Source organism: Microcaecilia unicolor, chromosome 3 (assembly GCF_901765095.1).
Source record: "Microcaecilia unicolor chromosome 3, aMicUni1.1, whole genome shotgun sequence".
Classification (NCBI taxonomy): domain Eukaryota; kingdom Metazoa; phylum Chordata; class Amphibia; order Gymnophiona; family Siphonopidae; genus Microcaecilia; species Microcaecilia unicolor.
The window spans coordinates 182,467,771-182,492,621 of record NC_044033.1 but is presented as its reverse complement, the minus strand read 5'-3'; the positions used below and the strand labels follow the sequence as shown (position 1 = coordinate 182,492,621).

At 46.5% G+C, this 24,851-nt stretch overlaps 1 protein-coding gene across 1 annotated transcript in view; it reads right to left on the bottom strand.

Annotated features, from left to right (window-relative positions):
• Positions 1-24,851, bottom strand: part of GLS2 (glutaminase 2) — a 105,767-nt gene that overhangs the window by 37,449 nt on the left and 43,467 nt on the right. Inside the window, exons 5-6 of the mRNA XM_030196701.1 lie at positions 12,226-12,305; positions 11,710-11,873 (exon numbers count right to left, since the gene is read on the bottom strand). Coding sequence (XP_030052561.1) covers positions 11,710-11,873; positions 12,226-12,305 — 244 coding nt within the window. The remainder of the gene's footprint in view (positions 1-11,709; positions 11,874-12,225; positions 12,306-24,851) is intronic.

Below are 24,851 nucleotides of genomic sequence, written 5' to 3'. Positions count from 1 at the left end.
TGCGTGCTAATCAGGGAAAGCCAGCCAGACACATGCACACAAAGGCTCTACGGTAAGGGGCAGCTTCACTGTTTGCATGTCCAAAAGAAACGAGAGTACCTGCACATATCTGCGCATGAACCAGAATGGTGTTCTGTGCGTACATATTAGCCTTCCAAAAATTTCTTGCACATAAAAGGTTTTGTGAGACTACTGGTTATATGCAGAACACCATTGTCGTTCATGTGCACTTGTGTGCTGGTACTTTCATTTTCTTCAGATATGGTCACAGAGCTGTTATCTCTCATTCCGTCTTTGCAGGTACTTGGTATGGTCACAGAAAAAAAAAAAACTGGCATTAAATCCTCTCAACTAACCCTTCTGTACTACCTCGGACCTGGGGGTCAGGGCTGCTGAGAGACCTAGCCGGGCCCGGGGCAGAACCAGACCACCGCAGGCTGCCCCCACCCCACTCGCAATGCTACTTCTGCCCGCCCACCCCTTACCTTTCTGTCTTTGCCTCCGGGGGGGGAGGGGGGGTTGTCTCAGGCCCGGCAAGCCACTTCCTGAATGCCTGCTCCCATGGTCTGTCCTCTCCTGCTCCTGCCGGAAGTCAGGACCTGGATGATTGCATTAACGCAATATTGCACTAATGCAATCATCCAGGTCATAGGCGGCATGCAGGAGCAGGGGAGGACAAACCTGGAAGCCGGGCAGCAAGAAGAAGCTTGTTGGTCCTAGGCCTGGGGAATTTAGCCCCTCCCCCCTCAGCGGCCCTGCTGGTGGTGAATTTTTATTAGCGTTGTGTGCATGTTAAAATCCCATATTTACTTCTCTACATTGCTGAGGAATACCTAATTACCTCATTGTCGTTCAGTTTAATATACTGTGCACCTGTGTGCACTGCTTGAGTTAACTTCCGTGCTGAACCTCTTTCTGCATTTCAAACTCAGTAATGTGCACATACACCTCTTAGGAACTGGCACCTCAGCTTGTAGTAGCTTTTTGCATCCTCGCCTCAGTCCCCAACACTGATGGCTCATTTTGTCCTTGTCTTGTTATGCCAACAGCTGTGCCTCTTTCCCTACCTCCACACTTCAATATCACACTGGCAGCCTGAACTGTACATCTATGGCCAGGAGGTGGCACTAGTACGTGGCACCCCTCCCAAACACAGTCTGACAAATGTGGCCCTCCCAAAGCGATCTTTAACATTACCACATTCAAACAATATTGTACAAACAATCCAAACATTGGCTAATTAAGAACAAACGGTTTACAGCTTTAAAATTATATAAGCATAGCCATACTGGGGCAGAGAGATGGTCCATCTCATATCCATGCCGGCATCTTTCTTTAAAAAATTACATAAATGAATAAGAATCAAAAACACAAACCAAAAATTTAAAACATATATATTCCATCTGTAAAACATGAAATTTTAACACAGAATTTAAACAAACTGTAAGCACCCTCTGAGACTGGGACCTCCCAACTCTGTCAGAAATGTAACTCACCCCGAGATTATGTTTGGATAGTTGCATAATGAAATCCCAAGTCTTCCAATTTTGCTTTTTTAATTATATAAATGGTTTCCATATCGATTGGAATGTGAGTTTTCTTTCCTTTCTACCATCCTCCTGTGTCTCTGTTCATAAAACTATCTAGACACCCCTTACTCTTTTCAGCCACCAATTCATTGTGTAGGGGACAGGGCTGGCTTAACCATTAAGAAGACAGGACAAAAAAAAAAGCAAACTCTGATGTCAGAGGAAGCAATATTTTATTCAAACCCGACACAGCCCATATTTTGGCCGTCGCCTGCATTAGTAATCAGAAGTAAAGAGCAAAACGTTTATCTGTAGAGTGCCTCCTCAAACAACAATCGCAATACAAAATATTGCACAACCAATTCTCGGCATGACTTCCTAAAAGCAATGGTGGTTTGCTCATGTCAATGCATAACTTCACTGCAGTCTCATTACATGTGCTCTGTAGCAAAACAGGGGACTTATGTCTGTGATTTAATATGTGGCTGTGATGTATTTTTCCCCAGTGCATTTCTCTTGTTTGGCCAGCAGGTGGTGTCTGCCCTCTGTTTTAAAGCTGTTGCAGAGGTGACTGTTTTCTTTTCAGCCTAAGCCCTGAGGGAAAGCAATCTGCACTGATATTGGTCAAATACCCCCCTGTGCTAATGCTCTGATTGGCCCTGAAGTTCAAAATCCAGCTAGTATGTGCTGGAAATCCTCAGTCTCACAGCCAGATGCACAAAAATTAACATGCCAGCAACATGCTTTTTATACTAGTTCTAGCCAGTTTAGCAAGTATGGAATTCAGCGAGACGTGCACAAAAGGGTTCTGTGGTTTCTTTTTGTGTCACTGTAGGAGCTAATGATAATTGCATGCTAAGTTATTTAAATGAGCTACTTACCATTCAAATGTGCATTTCGAGTAATGCACCGCTGTTTTCCTAGCGATGCACAGAAAGGCCCACCTCCCCTAACGATTCATTTTTAATGGGTGGTCAGGAGCCGTCCGAGGACAGGGTTGCCTGGCTGAGAGAGGGGGGCTTATAATTTGTATACACCTGAAGACTGAAGTGACTTGCTGAAGATCATAAGTTGTGTCAGTGAGATTTGAACCTGCTGCTCTAACCACTGGCCACCACCTCCTGTGTGTTAAAATTGTCATGTTTTACAGATAGAATAAAGAGGGTTTTTTTTAATTTTTGTTTTGTGTTTTTGATTCTCTATCATTTGTGGGTTGTTGTTTTTTAAGAAAGATGGAGGCATGGATACGAGATAGACCATCTGTCTGCTCCAGTATAGCTATTCTTACGTAATTTTACTATTTGTAATTCTAAAGCTGTAAACTTTTTATGCTGAATTAGCCAATATTGGCTTATGATCTCTAAGCATTGATTAACTACTTGTCAATCAAACGGAAGTTTGGTCTTTGAATATACTCGACCCGAGGCAGGCAATTTGCACCAAAACACGGCCCGTGCCGGGTCCACATTGGAAACTTGATTCTTATCAATAAACAACTGTGTCCATTTCTGAAGGTTCTTGGTACTTTTTGCTGTATTTTGGACTCTGTTCTGTACTTTGGACCCTCTCTGTATTGTGACAATGTTAATAAAGATCACATAAAAGTACATTTGAAAAGGGAGGGCCACATTTGCCAGACTGCATTTGGGAGGGGAGCCATGTACTAGTGCCATCTACTGGCCACAGATGTATAGTTCAGCCTGCCAGTGTGACATTGAAGTATAGAGGTAGGGAAACAGGACCAGCTGTTGGCATCACAAGACCTGGACAGAATGAGCCATCGGTGTTGGGGGCTGAGGGGAGGATGTAAAAAGCTACTACAAGCCGAAGCGCCAGTTCCCAGGAGGTGATGCGCACATCACTGAGTTCACAATGCAGAAAAGGGTTCACCACAGAAGTTAACTTGCACAGTGCACAGTATATTAAAATGAATGGTAATTAGGTATTCCTCAGTAATGCAGAGAAGTAAACGTGCACACAACTCTAGAAATTCACCACCAGGTCCGAGGCAGTGTAGAAGGGTTAGTCGAGAGGATTTAATGCCAATATTTTAATTTTTTTTTTCTGTGACCATACTAAGTACCTGTAACTTTAAAAGACAGAATGAGAGGTAACAGCTCTGTGGGCAGGTCTGAAGAAAATGAAAGTACCAGCACAAATCTGCACATGAACGACAATGGTGTTCTGTGTATAAACAGTAGCCTCACAAAACCTTTTAAGTGCAAGAAATTTTTGGAAGGCTAATATGTATGCATAGAACACCATTCTGGTTCATGCGCAGATATATGCTGGCACTTTCATTTCTTTTGGACGTGCAAACAGTGAAGCTTCCCTTACCACTGAGCTTTTGGGTGTAAAGGCGGCTGAGGGGTGATATGATAGAAGTCTACAAGATAATGAGCAGCAGTGGTGTACCAAGGGGGGGCGGGTACATATGGTGTAACCTTAGAGGCGTTAGATACCACCTGTAAAAAAACTTTGAGTGTATTCTCCTGCAATGCCACCGATTGTGCAGACTTCAGTATACCTCTCTCCAGCTGCACCATAGGCGTAGTTTGACTGTTTCATTTTGGGGGGCAAATAATGGGCGGAGCATATTAGCATATTCATTTGCATATATACATATGCAAATGATATGCTAATATAGAGGAAGGAATTGAAATTTACAGGCAAAATATCACAGATGCACATTTCAAAAAGCTGACACATTTCAATTAATAAATTATGAATAAAATACTTTTATCTACCTTTGTTGTCTGATCATTTAGTTTTTCTATTCGCTTTGGTCCCAGTGTCTTCTGTTTTATGCAGTGTCTTCTTTCCAGTAGGCTTCCCTCTGCTCCCCACCCTCCCAGTCCCATCCATCTTCTGCTCCTTCCCTCTGCTCACCATCCCTCCGTCCCATCCATCGTCTGCTCCTTCCCTCTGCTGTGCCTGATCACTCCCAATCCCATCCATCTCCTGGTCCATCCCTCCGCTCTCCACCCCTCCCAGTCCCATCCATCTTCCCTCTGCTCCCAACGCTCCCAGCCCCATCCATCTCTTGCTCCTTCCCTCTGCTCCCCACCTATGCGGGAACAGTAACTTGAAGAGAAGGCTTCGGGGCAGAGCCGAAGGCAGCGTGTACATTGCTACCGCTGCCAGGAACGCTGAAAAAGACTGCTGCCTGCGCCGGAGGGAGGGAGGAAGAGAGGGGGGTAGACGGACACGCTCCTCTCCGTCCGCTTGGCTTCCCTGCCCTCTCTGTCTGCGTCCCACCCGAAAGGAAATGATGTCAGAGGAAGGCGGGATGCAGACAGAGAGGGCAAGGAAGCCAAGCGGACAGAGAGGAGCGCGTGCCTGCTTGTGTTTTTTTTTTTTTACTACTGGCGCGGTGGCGCCTCGTCGTTTGGGGGGGCATTGCCCCCCCTCGCCCCCCCAGTCTACGCCCATGAGCTGCACCCAGCCTCTCTCTGGTAGAGCAAAGTTCAACTCTTGCTCCCACCTCCTCCTGTGTATAAGAGAGGGTCTGTGTCGAGCTATCAGATGTGTATATAGGGAAGATATCATACCCCGTGTGGTCTTAAAATTTACACACAAAAGCTCCAGGGGATGGGCCTCCCTCTTCATGCATCCTACATAGGCGGGTCCTTGCAAATAGTGAAGGGTCTGTAAGTGTGCATAGCGATCATCCATCCTAAGTCTATAATCTTCTACCAAGTTCTCAAAGGGTATCACTTTTGTTCCCACATGTAATTGTCCCCACATGTCTAGACCGTTTTTCGCCCATCTACAAAAGACAGTATCTCCCACCCCTGGGGGGAACCCTGGGTTGTCTACTATTGGTGCAAGGCCAGAAGTTGGGGGCTGGCATTCCCCAAACATAAGGTCCCAATAGTAAAATGTGGTTTGCACTGTAGGCGGAAATTTATCTACCTGACCTCTATACCTAGCCGGCAACCACATTAAATGCCCTAGTTTACAAACTCCCACCAAGGATTGCTCCAGTTGGACCCATAGTTTATGTTCATCTGCATGAAACCACTCTACCGCCGCCCTTGACTGTGCCGCACAATAGTACCAGAAGAGGTTTGGGACTCCCAGTCCTCCCTCCTTTCTACTCTTATACAAGAGCGCCCAGGAGAGCCTCGGTCTCTTCTGGTTCCAGATGAACCTGTTTAGGCTTTCCTGCAAACCTGACAGAAATGATCGAGACACTCGCTTAGGGATTACTTGAAATAAGTACAGGAGACGTGGCAGCACATTCATCTTAATGGTAGCTATCCGACCCAGCCAAGATATCCCCATAGGCATCCAGCGGTCCAAGTCTCTTAATATTTATTTCTTAAGTCCCGGGTAGTTCACATCAACCAGCTCAGGCAAATGTTTAGGAATTTGCACCCCCAGGTACCGTAAATCCCTTTCTGCCCATTTAAAAGCAAAGGATGTCTTCAACATTTCCGACATACTTGGTGAGAGGCCCACGGTCATACCCATTGATTTGCTAGAATTCAACTTGTATCCTGATATCCTGGTGTAACCCTCTATCTCCCTCATCAGATTGGGGAGTGAAACCAAAGGCTTTGTCAAATACAAGAGAACATCGTCCACAAATAGTGCTATTTTATGTTCCTGGGCTCCTACCCGGACTCCTGCGATATCAACATTCTCACGTATTGCCGCCAGTGGCTCCATCGCCAAAGCAAACAACAAGAGAGACAGAGGGCAGCCCTGTCTAGTTCCTCTTCCCAACCTAAATGTCCCTGAATTCCCCCCGTTAATTCTCACGCATGCTTGGGGCACCGAATAAAGAGCCCGGATCCAGGACCTAAAGAACTGCCCAGTCCCCACTCGCTGAAGAACTTTGTCCAAGTATCCCCAGTGGACCCTGTCAAAGGCCTTTTCCATGTCTAATCCTAACAACACTAATGGGATGGCCTTTACTTTTGCCCTATATAGTAAGTTCAACGTTCTACATATGTTGTCCATCGCCTGCCTCTTGGCTACGAAGCCAACTTGATCCGGATGGATTAGGGTAGGTGGCACCCTGCCCAGGCAGTTTGCCAGCACCTTCGCCAATATCTTGACGTCAGCGTTAAGTATCGAGATGGGGCGATAGGATGCGCATTCTGCCTTGTCTTTGCCTGGTTTTGGAATTACCGCCACCCAAGCCTAGCCCCCTCCCTCACTGAATTAATAACCATCACCAAATACGGTGCCAGCGCCCCCCCAAAGGTCTTGAAAAACTCATTTGTATACCCGTCCAATCCCGGGGCCTTGCCAGCCGGCAATGATTTAATTACCTGGAGTACTTCTGCTACCTGCACCAGGGCCTCCAGGTCTCTCTTTTGCTGTTCTGACATTTCCTGCAAGCCTCTGTCTTGCAAATATTTATCTATTTCCCCAGTCTGTACAGCCGCATCCTCCCTGTATAACGATTCGTAGTACTGGGCAAATTTCTCCCTAATCAAAGCCGAGGTCTGCAACAGGGTCCCTTTGTTATCTTTCACTTTCAGAATTTGCCGGTCAGCCCTCATCTTCCGCAATTTATTGGCCAACAACCGTCCTGGCTTATTAGAGCTTTCATAATATACCTGTTTTAAGCGGGCATGTACAAACTGCAAACTCTCTTCATGCAAGTCAGCCATCTCCAACCTCACCTCCTGGAACCTTCGGTAATCAGCCACAGAGCCAGTCACCCCGTACCTGTCCTCCAAGGCCCCCAACCTCTCCATACACTGAACCAAACGTACCCTTCGTACCCTGGCCCTTTGACTAGCACACTTGATGAAGTAGCCCCTTGCTACTGCCTTGAAGGCATCCCATACCATATATTGATGTCAAAATATTCCTTTAGGACTGGGACAAATCTAGCCACCGTGTCCGGGTCTTGTAACAGACAGTTATTAAGGGACCATCTTCTGTCTCCAACCTCCTCCCTGAGGGAGGGGATGGTGGCCCAGACCGGAGCATGGTCTGATATTGAAATATGCCCGATTGAGGAGTCCCCCCCCCCCCCCCCCCCCCACTTAGCAGAGTCTTATCAATAAAAACACAGTCCAGTCTGGAATAAGATAAGTGCATCCAGGAGTAAAAAGTATAATCCCTCCCTCTAGGGTTCCCCTGTCTCCACACATCACATAACCCCAGCCCTTCCACCAAGTTTTTCAAAGCCTGAGAGACTCTATAATTGCCTGGAGCAGGAGGTGCAGACCTATCGAGACCCGGCTGCATGGTCGTATTGAAATCTCCTGCCACCAGCACCCTGCCTCTTGCAAATGCCTGCAAATCCCTCTGAAGACGGAGGAAAAATCGCTCCTGCCTCTCATTGGGAGCATACACGCATGACAGCGTACATTCCTCCAGTTCCAGCATAACATGTACAAATAGATAATGCCCCTCAGATTCCCGCTTCTCATGCAGTATCTGAACCTGGACATCTTTATGAAACATGATGGCTACACCTCTTTTCTTAGCCCCTTTCACATCGGATGCACAACACACCAAGGGGTACTGCTGAGAGGACAGTAGCCCCTCGTTCTTCCTACGGCGATGGGTGTCCTGCAGAAAGACCACCTGAGGGTGCATCAGACGTAGTTCTCGCTCCAAGGCATGCCTCTTATAGGGCGAGTTCAATCCCTTTATGTTGTAAGTCAGAAATTTAAGGTCCACCATCCCACTTTATCCTTTCATAGCTTTCTGTTAAAGAAATGCTTGGTCTAAGCCCGAACCCCCCCACCCCCCCCCCCCTCTTACCAATCCCACCCCAACCCTCTCCCCCATCTAACCCCTCCCTACTTCCTAAATTCCCCTCCCATTCCCTCCCCTCCAACCCCTGACCTCCCCTCCCCATCCTTAGATATCGACCCACCAACCAGTGTGACCCCACACTACTTGGGACTATAAAGAAAGAGGCCCCACTAGCCAAACAGATAACACTTGTAAATTCCTGTCAAAATACTTACAAACGAGGTGCCCCTCAATCCCCCCTCTCCGCACCCTTTCTCCCACCCTCAATGCTTTCACACACTCCCAACTGCTCACCCCATGTCCAGCCCTTATGCATTGTCCTTTCGGTACCAACTACGTCCATGGCTCACATTACGCTCCCAACGGAGCACTAGATTCCAAGTTCAACATAGTCAGTCGGCTCCGCCGCCTCTCACGTCTGGGCCGTATTCTTCTTCGATGGTTTCTCCACCCTTTTCCACCGCTGTAGTTGTGCCTTAGTGGAGGGTGCCATCCCAGCCGGCGGAACCTCAGTCGGGGCCAGACCCGCTACAAACAGATGTTGCCATGCCATTTCCACTTTTCGACAGCGGGCCCTCTCTCCTTTGATCTCAAAACAGATAGCGAACGGAAAAGCCCACCTATAAGGTATCTTCTCCTTGGTCAATATTTCAATAACTGGTTTCATTTCTCTTCTCTGGTTCAAAGTGAACAGTGAGAGGTCCTGATAAATCGATACCCGTGTCCCATTGTATTCCAGTAGCGGATTCTGACTCGCTTTCTGCCATATCTGCTCCTTGCTCCCATATGCTGTGAATCTGACCACAATGTCCCGCGGTTTATTATCTCTGGGTTTCCCCAATGCTCTGTGGGCTCTGTCAATACCCATTGCTCCCGTGTCGAAGCTTTCTCCCATCAGCTTTGTACAGATGGTGCGCACCACCTCCGGGACATCTTCCGGACCTCCAACCTCTGGTACCCCACAGAAGCGGAGATTCTGCCTGCGCCCCCTGTTTTCGATTTTGTCCAGGTGATATTGTAGCTCTTCAACCTTCTCCACCATTTTAATCAATCTCCTGTCGGCATCCTAATTCTTCTCTGCCTGCTCGTCCGCCCTCTCTTCGAGCGCCTCCACCCTGCCCCCCAATTCTCGCAAATCAAAACTGAGTGAGTCTACATGTTCGAGGATTTCCTCCTTGGAAGCGAGAATTTCGGCTCGTATCTCCTCGAAGCACTTTTTCAGCTCCTTCGGGAGGGCTGTTGTAGGGGCAGGGTCCTCCCGTTCCTCACGGAGGGGCGGGCGGTTCTGACTCCAGTGTGCTCCGCGGTTTAGGGGATGCATGACGGGATAGGCCCTTCGCCAACTGCTGCTTGGACAGGTGCTCGCTATCCCGTAGCGGCGCGGTACTTTTTTTACTCATCGTGTTGGGAGTCGCCTCTCTCCACCTGTCCTCAGCTAATTCGCTCGAAAGGAGATGCAATTGACCGCAATTGGCTCAGTATTTGGGTGAGAGTGTGCGGAGCTAAAGAATCAAGCAGCCATTTAGCTTTGTGACGTCCCTTCCTCTCTAATTTCATTTATTTTTTCACCGTTCATTGTTCCACTTTTCTGATAATAAACCTATTAGTGTATTAGTTCTGTTGTCCCGGACTGACTAAGAATCCTGGTGTTTTGTGTTTTTGGTCTGTCGGTGTTTTCTAGGAACTGTGAGACTCCTAGGATTGTGGCCCCAGTGTCCTCAGAAACCATCTGTGAATTAACTTGCGGGTGGGAGACTCGCCCAGAGGCAAGAGAAACAGTGCGGTGGAGTGGAAGGTATGCAAGTGTAAAGCACATGCACAGATGCAGGCGGGCACCCTTTAGGTGGCCGCAGGGTTAACCCTAGGTAGGTGCTAGGCATTTCGTCATATCCTCATATGCCCATCTAAAAATAAATATGTTTAGTTTTATTAACTAAAAAGTAGCAAAACATTAAAAATATCAATATATGAGGATTTTTTTAATCAAGTATTTCATAGATCACAAGAGCTTTGTTGTTTGAAGGTAACCCCTGATGAAGCCTAGATGAAGGGTTAAATGGGCTCTGTTGGGAACTTTTTAAGATAAGTGCAAATGAATAATACAACACTAAGTTGATGGCTCATTGATGTTCAGAGTTGCTAATTTTGATGTATATATAAATGAAAAACTTGAAGGTTCTTTTCAGACCGATGATGATGTTGGAAATCGATACAGTTTCTAATGTACAATGATTGATTTGCTTTCCCCATTTTTTAGGTCTTTTTCCTCCTAGTTCGTAAAGTGCAATTTGAAAAGTGCTTTAATTTAGAATTATAATAAGTTCTAGAAACACTAATTCAATAAGTGCTTGAAACTTTACTGTTTTATTTAAGTAGATTTTTTTTTTTTTATCGAGGTTGATCCTTTGAACAGTCTACCAAAATCTGTTTTTCTGGTTCAAATGTGTACATACACTTGTACTCAGGTATAGGGTGGGCAGTAATACAAAAGCTCGTTTCTGTGGGTAAAACACTGATTCACCTATGCAAAGGTCTTTCATTGTTCCCTCTGCTCAAGAAGTGTTTTACCCACTTTAATGCTCTCAGCATCTGTACTGGATCTAATTCTTTCAGCTCCAGTTTCTACAGTTAGTATAATAACAAAGAATAGCCACCTCCAAACTGCAGAGCCCAGAGCACCCTCTGTTCTTTAGGACACACACTTCAGGTTGAGAACACAAGTTACAAACAGAAAGAGTGACACAAGACCAGCTTTCAGTGATACTGCCTTTCATGAAGTCCCAGTATACTCCACCGAACAATTTCTCAGCGTCAGGTGCAACGAGCATTCTTTTTAAATGGGATTTTGATGTTATTCCCATCACAATCAGATAAATACATGCTCTCACCTCCAGAGGGGTTGGCACACAGACACTGCTGAATGCTTCTGGGGAGGGGATGGTGATAATGGAAAAGCACTGACATCCTGACCAGATCACAGAGACATGTAGATAGAGAGACTGGACAGAGCTCAGATTGCAACCAATCAGTCTCAACTCCCAGTCTTCAGCTGTATTAGTATATCACGTTTCAGCCGCTGCTATGTTTCGGTTGTCATCTGCATCAGGGGGTCAGTCAGAAGTAAAGCACAAAACATGTGTCTGTAGAGTGCCTCTTCAGACAACAATCTCAATACAAAAGACAGGAGTGGAGGAGTAGCCTAATGGTTAGTGCACTGGGCTTTGATCCTGGTGACCTGGGTTCAATTCCTACTGCAGCTCCTTGTGACCTTGGGCGAGTCAGTCACTTAACCCTCCATTGTTCCAAGTACAAAAAAGCCATGAGCCTTTTAGGGACAGAGAAATGATTATTATTAGCAGTAGTATTCTCTTCCTCCCCTCCCCTTCCCCCCCCCCCCAGCTTGTCCAGACTATGCAGACATTTATGAACAAGCACATTACTGATCTCTGACCTTGGTGATTGAGAGAAAGCTTATTGAACTTCAGACCGCTGGGCTCCTTGCCCACGTACTGGTGGACATAATCCGCACCAAGATCATTCACAGAAATGACATATTTCATGGGCTTCACACAGGACTGCAGGCAGAATGGGATCTTTGTGTCTCCCACAGAATGTCTGAAGGGGGAGGGGGGAAATCAGGCAGGAGAGATAAAAAGGAAGCAACAGAGAGAAAGATCAGTGGGGGACTGGGAACCACAGACAAAAGAATGAAAGAGAACTGGAGAAAGAGCACAATCAAGCAAAAGATGAAGGAGCAAAGAAGGAAAGAGAAGGTGAGAAATGGAGAGAGACAGAACGGGACAAGAAAAAGGAAGGCGCCCGAGAAAAGTCAGAGTGAATTAAAAAGGAGATAGGGCGTAGAAGACATTGCAGGGACAGTAACATTTAGATGAGGCACAGTGCAATTTAAAATCATATAATATAGCACAAGTGCAGTTACTACCTTCCCTTGCCCCCTCTTCCTTACCGCTGCCCATCCACAGTACACAAGGACACACCCCAATAGTGTGGGCTGAACTTGGCCAACTGGGGTATGTAGTCAGCGATCTACGGAGGAAAAGAGCACACCTCTCAATATACATGAACGTAACTTGTCTTGAGTTACAACTGAAAAAGGTATGAACTGAATCCAAATAAATACTAGGATTGCCAACTGGCCGACCTGGTCAGTTTTGCAATAGCTAGGTTGGCTACCGGCAGACCCTTAAAACCAGCAACACAAAAGCCAATTTTTTACCACCTCAATCTCCCTGCTCTCTTCCCCGCAGTCTAGCCGTTCTCCCTTTCTTCCATTCAGCAGGTCTGGTGGCATCTCTCTTCCCTCTTTTCTCTTTCCATAGTCCTCAACCAGCAGTGAGCTATGAGAAGCACTGAATGCATGCTTCTTGCGGTTGCCCGGGTCCTTCTCTCTGCTTGGTCCTGCTCACAGGAAGTTGCATCAGAAAAGCCAGGACCAAGCAGAGAAGAGGACTGGGACAGCCGGAAGCAGAATGCCTTCAGCACTACCCACAGCAAGAGGGAGAAGAGATGCCGCTGAACCAGAGAGAGCTGGGAAGGAGGGAGAGACGAGGAAGGAAAATGATGCCAGACACTTGGGGAGGAGAGAGGGAGAGATGCCAGAGGTGAAGGGGAAGAAAGGGGGAGAGATCTTGGAAAAGGGAATAAGCAAGAAGAGATGTTAGACCCATAGGGGTGGGATGCCAGACTCATGGGCTGAGGGGAGAGGGAGAGATGCCAGACCTACAGGGTGGGGGAAAGATAGAGACACCAAACTCACTGGTGGAAAGCAGAGGGGAAGAGATATTAGACCAGAAAGTGAGGGAGGAGAGGAAGAGAAGAAAGTGAGAGACCGGACCAGAGAGGGTGAGAGATGCTAGGCACACACAGTGTGGGAAGTGAATGAAAAAGACCAGACTAGGGGGTGTGGGGGAAGAGAGGGAGCGATACAAACAGTGTTTGGCACTGCCGAATATTTTTTTTAAGCTCATCTGCGTTTCACTCACCAATCTCCTCTGGGATCTTTGTGAATGTGTGTACTTTGAATACAATCCATACAGAGTTTCCCTACCACAATACCATCTTTCTGAACTCCTGAGGCAGGTGCCTAAGAACCGAACACAGTGCCATGTCAAGTATGTTGTTACTTTTTAATAAACTCTAGATACAAGAATCTTCCTGTCTCCCTTGTGGTCTTTGGAAGTGCCACTCCCTCACCCTACTCTTTGGCCTTGGGTGTAGTTTGGGGGGGGGGGGATGAGGGGGGCATTGCCCCCCCAAACGCAGGGCCAGCACAACGATGCAGGCAGCTCTCCCTCCGTCCCGCCCTCAGCACCCCAACCAACAGCCCTCCTCTCCGTTCCTCCCCCCCCCCCCCCCGCGCGTTTAACCTTTTTATTTTCAGTGACGGTGATGGCAGTGAAGAAGAAAGCACTCAGGCTCGTCTCCAGCTTCTCCCTTCCCTCACACAGTGTCCCGCCCTCACGGAAACAGGAAATACATCATCGCAGAAGGCGGGACACTGTGTGAGAGAAGGGAGAAGTTGGAGCCAAGCCCGAGTGCTTTCTTCTTCACTGCCGTTGCTGCCACTAAAAATAAAAAGGTTAAACGCGCCGGAGGAAGGAATGGAGAGGAGGGCTATAGGGGGAGCTGAGGGAGAGCAGGGAAAATCGCTGGACATGGATGGGAGGGGAGGGGAGAGAACAGAATTGCTGGATATGGGTGGATGGAGGAGAGGGCAGGGGAGATAGGAGAATTGCTGGACATGGATGGATGGAGGGGGCAGGGGAGAGAGGAAATTTGCTGGATATGGATGGATGGAGGAGAGGGCAGGGGAGAATGGAAAGTTGCTGGACATGGATGGATGGATGGAGGGCAGTGGAGAGGAGAATTGCTGGGCATGGATGGATGAATGGGGGCAGGGGAGAGAGGAATTTTGCTGGATATGGGTGGATGGAGGAGAGTGCAGTAGAGAATGGACAGTTGATGGACATGGATGGATGGATGGATGGAGGGGAGGAGAGGCCATGGGAGAGAGGAGAATTGCTGGACATGGATTGTGACAAGGCTACATCTCTGATGTATAGAGTGAAGCAGCAGAACCATGAACTACATATCCCAGAATGCATTTCCAGTCCTAGCAGTGAGATCCCAGGGGATAGGCAAGCTGGCCATATACCGTCTCTGACCACAAGAGGGAGGGTGAATGAAGGAGCCAGTCCTGGGACCAGCAATCAGTATATCATGCTGCCCACCTGTAATAGGGAGGGGTGGGCTGAGAAGCAGGAGGAGGATTGGATGGAAGGGGGAATTAATCAGCCTGAGCAGGGGAAGAAGGAGGAATGGAATGGGAGCTTGAGAGCGGAGGAAGGCAGCCCCTGAAGGTTTGGAAACCTACATGGTTTTGGGAATTTATTTTGGTTTAAACCCTGCTTAAGTAGAGAAGCCTGTTTTTCTTTTGGTGAAACCTGATTATTTTGAGAACCTCTGAAGTTGGAAGGCTTGTTTATGAAGGAAGGCTGTCTGGTGGGAAGAGGGGTTCAGTTCAGGAGGATAGGAGCAGTGCAGGCTGAAATACCTTGGGTTGAGGAAGTCCCAAAAGTATTGCACCTCCTGGAAGTAAAGGCTGCTTGGTGATTAACTGTCTTGAGGGGAAATCCTGCTTGTGGGACAAGTACTATTTGTTTGTTACTGGCTGGGACAAAAAAAAGCAGGGATTTCCAAAGGGCTCTTGCATTCCCCTCAGGGAAGGGGGCAAAGCAGTGGTGTGCTGGAGCCGGCTCGCACCGGCTCGCAAGAGACGCTTGTTAAATTTTGACAGCTCTTGCGAGCCGGTTGTTGAAGGGGGCGAGCCGGCTCCACTGCACGAGGTAAGCATGGCAGGAGGGCGCCATGCTTACCTCCCCTCTCGCTTCCATCCATGTGCAGCGATGTCCTTCGCCCCCCCCCATCCTCCCCTGCCGCTCCCATCCGTCCATTTCAATTACTTGCCTCGAAGCACCGCATTATCTAAAGCCTGCCTGCTGCCCGTCTCCAGCTGCCTGCCTTCCCTGCTTGCTTCTCAGGAGTTGGTTCGCGCCCTTAGTCCCGCCTTCTGATGTCATTCTGACGTCATTTCCTTTTCCCGCGGCGCGGGACTAAGGGCGCAAACCAACTCCTGAGAAGCAAGCAGGGAAGTCAGGCAGCTGGAGACGGGCAGCAGGCAGGCTTTAGATAATGCGGCACTTCGAGGCAGGTAATTGAAATGGACGGATGGGAGCGGCAGGGGTGGATGGGGGGGCAAAGGACATCGCTAGCCCTGGATGGGAGCGGGAGGGCAGGGGAGGGAGGAGAACTGCTGGGCATGGATGGGCAGAGGGGGGCAGGGCAGAGAATTGCTGGGCATGGATGGGCAGAGGGAGGCAGGGGAGAGAATTGCTGGCCATGAATGGGCAGGGGAGAGAATTGCTGGGCATGGATGGGCAGAGGGGGGCAGGGGAGAGAACTGCTGGGCATGGATGGGCAGAGGGAGGCAGGGGAGAGAATTGCTGCGCATGGATGGGCAGAGGAGAGAATTGCTGGGCATGGATGGGCAGAGGGGGCAGGGGAGAGAAGAGAATTGCTGGGTATGGATGGATAGAGAGGGGCAGGGGAGAGAGGAGAGTTTCAGGACATGGATGGCGGGGAGAGCAAGAGAAATTCTGGACATGGAGGGAAGATAGAGGAAGGAGATTAGATGAGGGAAAAGGAAGTGAGGAGAGAAACTGCACATGGATGGAGAAAATAGGCAGAAGCTGGATCCACTGTACAGTCAAGTATGCGGAGGACCAGAAATGAAGAAGAAAGGAGGAAAGAAAAGAAATAAATGGAAAGGAAGCCCTGGAAACAGAGTCAAGGGAACTGATAGAGAGCAGCAGAATCAGATACTGGACCTGCATGATCAGAGAAACAAAGTCACCAGACAACAAAGGTAGAAAAAAAATAATTTTATTTTCATTATAGTGTTTGGAATATGTCCAACGTTAAAAGTTTGTTTATTTACTTATTTATGGCATTTTATCCCATATTAAACATGAATTAGATTGGAACCTGGGATCATTTAATTTTTTTTTCCTGGAGAGAGTAATGTGTTGGCCGCCGCCCCTCCCCCCGGGTTTAGCCAGCTCTGCAATTTTTTTTTGGGGGGGGGGGCGCCGAGGTGGACGGGGGGGGGGGCGCCGAGGTGGACCGGGGAGAGAGCCTGTTAAAAATTTACCAGCACACCACTGGGGCAAAGTCTTTGTGTAATTGGCTGATGTACTAAGCAAGGCAGAACAGCCCTGCCTGAGAAGCAAGTCTCTACTCTGGAGTGAAGTTTGTTTATGAATCTGGAAAATAAAGGAATGTTTTTGAAGTATTTCCTGGTGGCAGTTTTGTGAAGATCTGGCTATTCCTGGGGAGGCAGCTTCCTCCCCCATACTGGAGCAGCGGGCCCGTTTACAGGATGGATGGATGAATAGGGGCAGGGGAGAGAGGAAATTTGCTGGATATGGGTGGATGGAGGAGAGGGCAGAGGAGAATGGAGAGTTGCTGGACATGGATGGATGGAGGGGAGGGCAGGGGAGAGAGGAGCACTGCTGGACATGGATGGATGAATGGGGGCAGAGGAGAGATGAATTTTGCTGGGTATGGATGGATGGAGGAGAGAAGAATGGAGAGTTGCTGGATGTGGATAGATGGAGGGGAGGGCAGGACGGATGGATGAATTGGGGCAGGGGAGAGAGGAATTTTACTGGATATGGGTGGATGGAGAAGAGGGCAGGAGAGAGAGGACAATTGCTGGACATGGATGGATGAATGGAGGGGGCAGGGGAGAGGAAATTTGCTAGATAAGGGTGGATGGAGGAGAGGGCAGGGGAGAATGGAGAGTTGCTGGACAAGGATGGATGGATAGAGGGGAGGGAAGTCAGGAAGGAGATGCACATGGATGGAGGGGAGGGAAGAGAGGAGAAATGCTGGACATGGATGGAGGGGAGGGAAGAGAGGAGAAATGTTGGACAAGGATGGAGGGAAGGAAAGGCAAAGGAAGGAGATGCACATGGATGGAGGGGAAGGGAGAGAGGAGAAATGCTGAACATGGATGGAGGAGAGGGAAGATAGAGGAAGTAGATGCACATGGATGGATGGAGGGGAGAGGAGTGAGGCAAAATGCTGGATATGGATGGAGGGAAAACTGCTGAATTTAAGGGCTGGATCGGAAAACTGAGGGCAGATACTAAAATTTGAGGAAGGATAGGGACAGGGCTACAGATGGTAGACAGGACGCATAAGGACACAGGAGGATGGTGGACATGGTGAGTGAAAAAATATTATTATTATTATTTGCTACACTTGTATCCCACATTTTCCCACCTTTTTGCAGGCTCAATGTTGCTTACATATAACCATTAACAGCCTTAACCGATTGCGGTCTGAACAAATACATGGTATGAATGAATACAAAGTGATATTGTGGTAGAATGAGGTACATGTATGGTAGGTACAATTGGAGGGAACTTAGAGAGGGAAAGAAGACACTGCATAAAACAGAAGACATTGGGACCAAAGCGAATAGAAAAACTAAATGATCAGACAACAAAGGTAGAAAAAAGTATTTTATTCAGAATTAATTAATTGGAATTTGTCAGCTTTTGGAAATGTGCATCTGTGATATTTTGCATGTAAGTTTCAATTTTTCTAGTATTGCTGCATGCTGACTTCTTGAGGTAACTTTCCAGTTCAGTATTTTGCCTTCATATTTTTTTATTTCAAGTTTCTTGTGCCATATCTGTTGTCATGTGTTTTTCATGTGTGATCAAGGTGCAGTATTCTGCTAGTGTGTAGTATTTACAGCCCTTTTTGTTTTTTTTGTTTTTTTTTGTCACTACGTAGTGTACTGGTGTTTTAGACCCCGATGTAATTACAGTGCTGCCTTTACACGCATAAGGTTGTAGCTCGTCCTGTCCTTGGAATTAGTGCTGTTATGGTTTGGTAAGGTTATGAGTGGGTTTTTGCACAAGTTTGTGCATAGTGTTTTGCAGTGGAGAGATTGTGTGTTGGCCTTACTGAGGTGGCACCAAAACATCAGAAAGGGTTTTAGAGCCTAAATCATGACGCACTACCTCTTGAAGGATCTACATATAGAGCTTATGCATTTCTAAGGTCTACACTGGCATGGTATGGGAAAGGGGGTGGGGAAACTACTGGAGAGGAAGAGGGAGTGCTGGGTAAGGAGGAAAGAAGGAAGGAAGGAAGGGAGAAAGAGCTGGCTTTTTTGGGAATAACCATAATGTATATGTATGAGATATACATATTCATTATGGTTATTCCGAAAAAAAGCCAGCTCTTCCTTCCTTACTCCATATTAGCATATCATTTGCATATATGCAAATTAATATGCTAATATGCCCCACCCCATCCTTCCCCCCCCCCCCCCCAATGAAACAGTCAAACTACGCCCATGTCTTTGGTTCACTTAGCTACTTCACGTGGCTGCTCTTCTCACCATCTTTACTATTGTCTTATGCAGATAACATCTTGTTTTTTTTACTATGGTCCCTGTTGTCCATCAAAACTTGATCGATCAGATCATTTCAGGGATGGACAAAATTCAGAAATAGGTGCAGTTTAACAGCTTAAAGTTAAATCCCAATAAAACCAAACTCTTATGGTTTAGGAATCAGGGAGTCATAGTATCTTCTTGCCTTACCCTTTCTAATGACAGAGTTTTTCCAACAGAAACTGAGTTTTGAGTTCTAGGGGTAATTCTTGATTCCTCTTTGTATTATGGTTCTCATATTAATCATCTTGTGAATAAAACTTTTTATAAACTGTGACAATTGCATCTAATTAGGTATTTTTTGGCCAGAGGGCTTTTTCCTCTCATGTCCAGATGTTAATTTTACCTCATTTAAATTATTATCGCGTTCTTTTTTGAGGTATTAATTCTATATACTCTAAAAACAAATTGCAACTCAGTCAAAACACCTCAGCAAGATCAATTTTCAAACTTAACCGGTATGATAGTGTTTAATCATATATTGCCAAATTTCACTGGCTTCCTATTAGTGAAAGAATTATTTTCAAAGCTGCTTGTCTATTTTTTCAGATATTATATGGATCTACTTCCGAACTATTCATTAAGCTGGTTTCATCTTCTTTATTTGGATTTTTATCTCGACTGTGGGAGCAATTGACTTTGTGTCCACCATTTTTTTAAAATGGTTGTTTCTCCAGACTTGCTTACTCTATCTATTCCTTTAAGGTGGTCCCAACCTCCAGCCCCGCCATCCAATCTCAGTTAAGCTCCTGAGGATCCATTCCTTCTTTACAGGATTCCTTTATGTTTATCCCACGTATGTTTGAATTCCGTTACCGTTTTCATCTCCACCACCTCCCGTGGGAGGGCGTTCCAAGCTTCCACCACTCTCTCCGTGAAGAAATACTTCCTGACATTTTTCTTGAGTCTGCCCCCCTTCAATCTCATTTCATGTCCTCTCGTTCTACCGCCTTCGTATCTCCGGAAAAGGTTTGTTTGCAGATTAATACCTTTCAAATATTTGAACGTCTGTATCATATCACCCCTGTTTCTCCTTTCCTCCAGGGTATACATGTTCAGGTCAGCAAGTCTCTCCTCATACGTCTTGTTACGCAAATCCCATACCATTCCTGTAGCTTTTCTTTGCACTGCTTCGATTCTTTTTACATCCTTAGCAAGATACGGCCTCCAAAACTGAACACAATACTCCAGATGGGGCCTCACCAACGACTTATACAGGGGCATCAACACTCCATTTCTTCTGCTGGTCACACCTCTCTTCTGCTGGTCACACCTCTCTCTATACAGCCCAACAACCTTCTAGATACAGCCACCGCCTTGTCACACTGTTTCGTCGCCTTCAAATCCTCAGATACTATCACCCCAAGATCCCTCTCCCCGTCCTATCAGACTCTCGCCACCTAACACATACGTCTCCCGTAGATTTCTATTCCCTAAGTGCATCACTTTGCATTTCTTGGCATTGAATTTTAATTGATAATGTTATACAATTAGGGACTCAATAGAGCTGCTGGAGCACTCGTATTATCAATCACTAAATAGCTCCAGTCTTATTGAATACAAAATATCTTTATTAAACACGTGTGCTTCAAAACCTGCTCACGTGTGTTTAAAACCTTTATTCACAAACAATGTTCTCTTATATCTTTCATACTCATTCACACCTTATAGTACCTGCATAGAAAATCTATAACAAGGAGGATTTATATATACATGACTTTCTTGAATATCATTACACACTGTGTCAGAGTTCATAATTTCTTGTCTCTCAAAGAGACTTCACAGAATTAGAAATACGGGACCTTTGCATGTGTCCATTCACTCTGCTCTTCCGGTTTCCGGTTTCACATAAAGTTTCATGAAAGTTCAAGACAAACCCCAGCACACTTCTCTGGGGATAAACAACTCCACTTGCAATAGATTTCAGGCACTACATAAGCAGAATGAGACTTTCAATCTCATAACTGCTGTTACTCCAGTCCTTAAGCAAGCATCGGCTCCTCTATGCAGGACCGCATTTCGTTCTCTTCATCAGGAGGAACCACCATATCCCTTTAACCAATTCTGTTTGGTCCCGGCCTGAGAAAGTCCTTTGTTGGCACGCTGCCAAACAGAATTGGTTAAAGGGATATGGTGGTTCCTCCTGATGAAGAGAACGAAATGCGGTCCTGCATAGAGGAGCCGATGCTTGCTTAAGGACTGGAGTAACAGCAGTTATGAGATTGAAAGTCTCATTCTGCTTATGTAGTGCCTGAAATCTATTGCAAGTGGAGTTGTTTATCCCCAGAGAAGTGTGCTGGGGTTTGTCTTGAACTTTCATGAAACTTTATGTGAAACCGGAAACCGGAAGAGCAGAGTGAATGGACACATGCAAAGGTCCCGTATTTCTAATTCTGTGAAGTCTCTTTGAGAGACAAGAAATTATGAACTCTGACACAGTGTGTAATGATATTCAAGAAAGTCATGTATATATAAATCCTCCTTGTTATAGATTTTCTATGCAGGTACTATAAGGTGTGAATGAGTATGAAAGATATAAGAGAACATTGTTTGTGAATAAAGGTTTTAAACACACGTGAGCAGGTTTTGAAGCACACGTGTTTAATAAAGATATTTTGTATTCAATAAGACTGGAGCTATTTAGTGATTGAATTTTAATTGCCAGACCTTAGACCATTGTTCTAGCTTCTTCAGATCCTTTTTCATGTTTTCCACTCCCTCCGGGGTGTCCACTCTGTTACAGATCTTAGTATCATCCGCAAATAGGCAAACTTTACCTTCTAACCCTTCGGCAAGGTCATTCACAAATATATTGAATAGAATCGACTCCAGTACCGATCCTTGAGGCACTCCACTACTCACCTTTCCCTCCTCCGAGCTAACTCCATTCACCACCACCCTCTGGCGTCTGTCCGTCAACCAGTTCCTAATGTGCAGGAAAAACTTGCACAAAGGCACATTAAAGCCACAGCTTAGTAAAAAGACGCCTAAAGAGAGGAGTGGGACCAAATTGTGCCGAATGTTTTGAGAAGGTCTATTTCAGCCATGCTAGTGGAAAATGGCCAAGTCCAATATCGATGGCAATTAACTTCTGAAAGGCTGAACAAGATGATTCCTTCTGTGTCAATAGAATTCTAGCATGAGTGTAGCCAAATAGGGGAATGTTTCACATCTGGTGGTCCTGTCCAACCATTTAGGAATTTGGGAGATGTGCCTGGAATTTATTTATTTATTTATTTATAAAACATTCTGCTTGAACCTAAGTGGGTAACAATCACAATTACAACACAACTCAAACAATCACGATACTCACTAGCCCCCAAAACAACAGCAAATGACACTGCAAAAGTCTGGCTGCCAAATATTAAAAAGCCTGAACAAATAAGTGAGCCTTCAAAAACTTCTCAAAGTGGTCTACATTAGAGCAGTAGCGCAAATGACCAGGCAGCATATTCCACAACACGGAACCTGCAACCGAAAAGGCTGCCACCCTTGCAAGAGCATAGTACATATTTATCAATGAATCAGTTGACAGTTTATTTGTATAATCAGATCTCAATCCCCTAGCAGATACAAACAACTTGATTACAGTCTGAAAATACCATGCAACTTTACCATACACAGTCTGGTGAAGAAAATACAGGATCTTAAAATGAATCCTATATTGCACCGGCAACCAATATAGCTGCTTCAAAGCAGGAGTGATTATGATCCCACCCTCGCTGCAGCATTCTGTACTATCTGCAATGCTTTGATTCTCACGGCAGATACTTCCCAAGTACAAAGAATTCCAGTAATCTATCCTCAATATCACCACACTTTGCACAACAGAGCAAAAATCAGAAAAAGCCAACAGTGAACGTAATTGGGCAAATGATGTACAAATCACATGATTCCATACATTAAGAAGGGGTTGAAGTGGAGCTGTATCCCAAAATGTGCCTCCTCTTCCACTGGAAGCCATAGAGGTCTTGAGAAGGAAATGGATGTTGGCATTTCTGGTGGTGGCAAGGTGCGAGATTGCTGAAGTGTGGAAAAAGTGAGCTCGTCCAATGAAAGTGGACTTTTGGAACAGATGATGAAACGGGTATGCTTTGGGCAAGCTGACAAACAAAAAATGTGGAAAAATAAAACCTCAGAAAATTAAATACAAGACAAAAGAAAAACCCAGAATCAAAAATTACAAGACAAAGAAAAACCAAGGTTCAAAAATTGTAATATAATGTAGCCTTTTAAATGCCTAATTGGTTGTCTACTCAAATCCTTAAACAGGAAAAAAGATGTGCTCTTATACAGGTGGGTGTTACAATGTGTGTAGTTACTTTAAGGTTGTGATATCTCCAAAATACTTTAATATAAGGAGCAGCAGTTTATTTGTAAGTGGAACACTGTTGAGCCAAATGGATTAAATTGTGAGGCAAGATTAGGGAAGGCACTGTAGAACACGGTTTCTGCCACAAAATGGATGCTCAAAGCAGAACAAAATAACAGACTGGTTTCCTTGGACTGACTAGATGCTGAAGATTTTTTTTTCTCTTTCATAATTGTATTAGTAGGTTAATTTATATATTTCTTTAACTTATTTCACCTCCCCTAGGACTTTGGTCCTTTTTGTATGCATAAATAATGAAGTTATATCTTAACTATCTATATAAATAAAATCCCCCTCAGACATTCTGAATCCCCCTCAGACGTTCTGAAGCTCACCTCTCTCCAACTGTGGCTCCTGACCTAGGCTATTCGGACTCCCGCACTCAGCCACGCCCATCTGCGCCCTAGGCCACGCCCCATCTGGACATAAAAAGCACTCTCAACGTTCCATTGACCACTGACGTCAATGAAGCCAGTTCGTTTGTTCGAAGCTCTGTAGCAGCAGATGTGGGCCCCACCCTCGCGTCAAACGTAATGACGTTGAGGGCGGAGCACATTCAAGGAGCCAATCAATAGCCGAAAGCAGGAGAGAGGGCGGAACGACAAAGAGGAGGCGGGAGAGAGGGCGGAATGTGGAAGAGGAGGCGGCCCGGCAGCGCTTCGACCTCACAAAAAGCTACCAGCCATGGAGGCGGAATAAGGGAAGGAAGAAATAACTGCACTCAGCGCCAAGGAGTAGCGGGCACGCCAAAAAAAACCCAACAAACCGGATGGACCCCGTCCCACTCACCCACCCTCTTCCACGATGGACACTCGCAGCTGCACGCTCGCCGTTCTGCCGCCCTCCCTCTCCTCTCCAAGTCCAGGTTCACACTCTCGCACAGGACGAAGAGGGAGGGTGGCAACACGGCGAGCAAATGGCTGCGGCGAGTGTCCAATGTGGAGGAGGTGGGTGAGGGCTCGGGGTCGAGGACCACTGGCGACTCGGAAGCGGGGGGGGGGGGGGGGAGGAAACAGCACTGGCTACGACTCCAGCGCAGCCGTCATCCCATTCACTGAAAACAAAAGAAGCAAACCTATGACATGCTTCAGGACGTTTAATACACAGGAGTGGAAGTGACCCAAGCAAGTGTACGGTAAGCAAGGAAGCCCATTGGTTAATCTCTGTTTCAACTCCCCCACGCAGCCGTCATTGCTATACACTCACAAACAAGCAAACCTAGGAGCTGCTGCTTCACATTGTCGTTTTTAAATTGAGGACAAAAGGAGAGGGGACACAGACAGACCCTGCAACTGGGAGGGGGGACCCTGCAACTGGGAAAAAGGGACGGGGGGAACCCCCCTGGAACTGGGAGGGAGGGGGGAATCCCCCCTGCAACTGCAACTGGGAGACAGACCGGGGGGGGGGGAGACCCTGGCACATACTCTCATTCTCACACACACACTCACACCCAGTCTCACTCTCCCTCTGTCACACACAGACACACGCGCGCACATTCACTCTCTCTCACACACTCACTCTCTCAAACATACACACTCAGAGGAAAACTTTGCTAGCGCCCGTTTCATTTCTGTACGAAACGGGCCTTTTTTACTAGTATTGTAATATTGCTTGCTTATTTCTGTCCAGTAAACCATTGGAGCCAGCTCAGTGGATGACAGTGGGTGCT